The sequence below is a fragment of the Corvus brachyrhynchos genome, unplaced genomic scaffold (genome assembly GCF_000691975.1).
Source record: "Corvus brachyrhynchos isolate BGI_N302 unplaced genomic scaffold, ASM69197v1 scaffold101, whole genome shotgun sequence".
Lineage (NCBI taxonomy): Eukaryota > Metazoa > Chordata > Aves > Passeriformes > Corvidae > Corvus > Corvus brachyrhynchos.
The window spans coordinates 1,693,201-1,696,359 of record NW_008237239.1 but is presented as its reverse complement, the minus strand read 5'-3'; the positions used below and the strand labels follow the sequence as shown (position 1 = coordinate 1,696,359).

At 60.1% G+C, this 3,159-nt stretch overlaps 1 protein-coding gene across 1 annotated transcript in view; it reads right to left on the bottom strand.

Moving 5' to 3' along the window:
- Positions 1–6: 6 nt before the first annotated feature.
- The window catches only part of LOC103612530 (dimethylaniline monooxygenase [N-oxide-forming] 5), a 6,399-nt gene continuing 3,246 nt past the window's right edge, over positions 7–3,159 (bottom strand). Inside the window, exons 3-8 of the mRNA XM_008630185.2 lie at positions 2,877–3,039; positions 2,062–2,204; positions 1,635–1,834; positions 1,199–1,545; positions 729–801; positions 7–644 (exon numbers count right to left, since the gene is read on the bottom strand). Of these exons, the coding sequence (XP_008628407.2) occupies positions 293–644; positions 729–801; positions 1,199–1,545; positions 1,635–1,834; positions 2,062–2,204; positions 2,877–3,039 (1,278 nt within the window). The 3' untranslated portion in view covers positions 7–292. The remainder of the gene's footprint in view (positions 645–728; positions 802–1,198; positions 1,546–1,634; positions 1,835–2,061; positions 2,205–2,876; positions 3,040–3,159) is intronic.

Here is a 3,159-nt window from a genome sequence, read left to right as displayed (position 1 = left end):
CCCTTTCCCGAGGAGCCCCGCTTGGGCACGTTCCCAGTTTCCCCACCACCTCTGTGACCTAACCCATAGACAGAGCTCGTGCGGCTGCCGGGCCAGGATTTAGAGAAGGGGAGTGATCCCTGTTCTCAGAGCAGACTTGGTGGTACCACAGCGGGAAGGTGCAACAGACCAGGCTGCACTTTCATCGAACGACTCCGTCCGTGCTCCAGCACACCTAGCGAGAGACAACAGACATAGCCCAAGGGAAAAGGAGAAGATTGCCGGGAGGACCCGCTATCTCCTTCACTTCAGGCTAAGGAGAGAGCGAGACATAGACGAGGGTGGCCCCAATCATGCCGATGCTGAAGAGCACCGTGAGGACGTGGGGCACGGCGCTGGAGCGGGCAGGGCGACCGCTGGCCCGAGGCTGCAGGGCCCTGACCACGCGCTGCTGCTGGGTCAGGATGGCCTCCCTGGCGCCCGCCCACGCGCCTGGGCCCCGATACTGGTACGGCGTGCAGGGCCCAAAGACCACCTCCAGCGCCAGCTTGGGGTCCGTGAGGAACAGGGTGAGCACGTTGGGCTTGACCCCCAGCTGGCAGGCGAGCTCGTCCATGTACGGGATGTAATCCACCTGGATGGTGTGCCGCTGGCTCTTCACGTACCTGTGGGCAGGGAGGGAGGGCAGGCAGGTTTGACGCGGGGGTACGGGGTAAGGGCAGCAGGGCGGTGCTGCGCAGGGGCCTTACCGCTGAGCCATTCTCTCCTTGGTTTGTGTGATTTCAGCCAGCATGTCGGCGAGCGGTGGCAGGCCCTGCAGCCCTGGGCAAAACGAGGCTGGAGCTGGAGGCTGGGCTGTGCTTCTGCCACCGTCTGGATGGCTCTGCAGCCCAGCCTGGCCTCTGTTGGAATGTGGGGCTTTTGGAACGTGCCACCACGTCAGGAGCAAAGTGGGAGACATGGGCAAAGAAAGTAACAGCAGGAAAGGAAAGGGAGAATGTGGTTGCAGGCAACAGGACCTGTTAGTAGCCCCCACAAGAGAAGAACAGTACAAGAGTTGTAGAAAATGCAGAGCGGGGTTTTGTCCTCATGAATAAGCAAAAGGAAGATAAAAAGCTGAGTGTGGGGAGGCAGCGTATCAGGGGATGCCACCAGCAACAACCCAGTCTTGGCGTGGCTGGGGGAACCCAGCTGCATTGCCCCAACCTGCTTGACGTACCCTTGAAGACACGGGTGGCCCAGCGACACTGGAGCTCAGAGATGGGCATGATGGGACCCAGGGGCTGGATGAAGCCAATGAAAGCCAGCGTCGGCTTCTCCAGGTCAGGAGGGAACACGAATTTGTAGAGAGGGATCTGATTCTCCACCACCTTGAACCCCTCAAGGAATGGGAAGGAGAAGCTGTATCCTGTGGCAAAGACCACAGCATCGACATCTTCCCTGGTGCCATCCTCAAAAATGGCAGATGTCTCTGTGAACTCCTGGATGTTTGGCTTCACCCGCACCCTGCCTGAAATGATGCGGTTGGGCAGGTCATCATTGACGGTCGGGTGCTGGTCAAAGACCCTGGAAGGCACAGACAGACCTTGTTCAGGCCCTGGCAGGAGGATGGCCTTCACTGGAGAAGGTACTTGGGGTGCTGCTGGGGCACTCACCGGTGCTTGGGCTTTAGGCCATAGAGTGTGTGGTCAAAGCGGGCATTCAGCTTCCTCTCCATGAAAAAATTGATGACATTTGGAGGCAGCAGGTACTGGAGGAGCTGCATGAAGCGACTCATGTAGCTGAAGTCAGAGGGGTACCCACTCTCTGCCACCCGGTGCAGCACCCAGGACCCACGCTTGGTGCTGAGAAAAACCTGGAAGGTGAAGAGAGGTGGCAGCATGGCAGCATCCTCAGACTGGGCTGGGCCCCAGCTGTGCTCCAGGAACAGGGAAGCCAATACAGCTGCTGGGACCACAATAGCCACCCCGGACGGGATGGGGTGCTTGTGGCCAGGTACTGGAGGGAGGGGAGCCCACAGGGGATGGTGGGGGATGATCAGTGCCTTCTGGGGTCCCATCCCCGTGAGCTCCCCCAGCACACCTGCTTGGCTGTGTGGCTCAGCTCCACTGCGATATCAATGCCTGAATTCCCGATGCCAACCACAACCACCTGCTTTCCCAAAAAGGGCTGAGGGCTCTTGTAGTCCCGGCTGTGCAGGTACCAGCCCTCAAACTTTTCCAGCCCTGGAAGAGAGAGGAAAGCCATGCTGGGCTCGGGTGTGGGACAGGAGGGTGGCTGCCCCCTGTTCAGACTGGTGGTGTGTTTTGGGAACAAGCTAGGACCAAAGTGATCAACAGGAGTTATGCAGCCCTGGGGTAGTGCCCAGAAAGGTGGTGGCATCTCCAGCATGGAAGACACTCAGCATAGCCCTGAGCATCCTGCTCTAGCTTTGGGACTGGCCTGGCTTGGAACAGGGCTTGGACTGGAGAATTCCATGCTTCCATCCCAAAATTCTGCTGCAGGTCCTGTCTTGTGCCATGCATTGCTGGTAGAGGAACAACAAAGGTCCGTGTCATCTCGCCAGACCCTGGTGACAGTATGCTCCAGCCCATTCCCCAGCCAAAGAGGGTCTCCACAGCTGAAAACCCTCCAGGGCATTTTCCCCTGGCACCCAGAGGAGAAGCCCACCACCAGTGCTGAGCCCTCCAGCCTTGGTGAGGAGTTGGAGAGCCTAGCAGGTGCTTTGCCAGCAACATGGAGAGGGAGCCTGTCTCAGGTGGGCGAGGCACACTGGCAGCGGTGACATCTGCCAGCAGGATGCTTTGGATACTCATGCAATCCCACCTGGTGTGTTAAGCTGCAAAGGCATTTAGGGATGTCAGGGAGCAGGCAAACAAGCAGCCCACAGGCAGTACCTGGGAAGGAGCTGAGCGGGAGGTGTGCGTCGGTGTGGTGCCCACTGCACACCAGCACGGCGTCGAAGACAGCTGCCTCCTGCTTCCCCTCGCTCTCCGTCACCACCTCCCACTGCCCGCTGCTGGCGAAGTCGGGGCGCTTGGACACGCGGCACACGCTGGTCTGGGCACAGGGGGAGTGGTGTCAGGCACCCTGTGCCCCCTGTTCCCGCTGCCACCTCCCCCTCGGCCCCCCAGCTCTCACCCTGAAGCGGATGTGGCGGGGGGGGGGGACGGTGGGGGG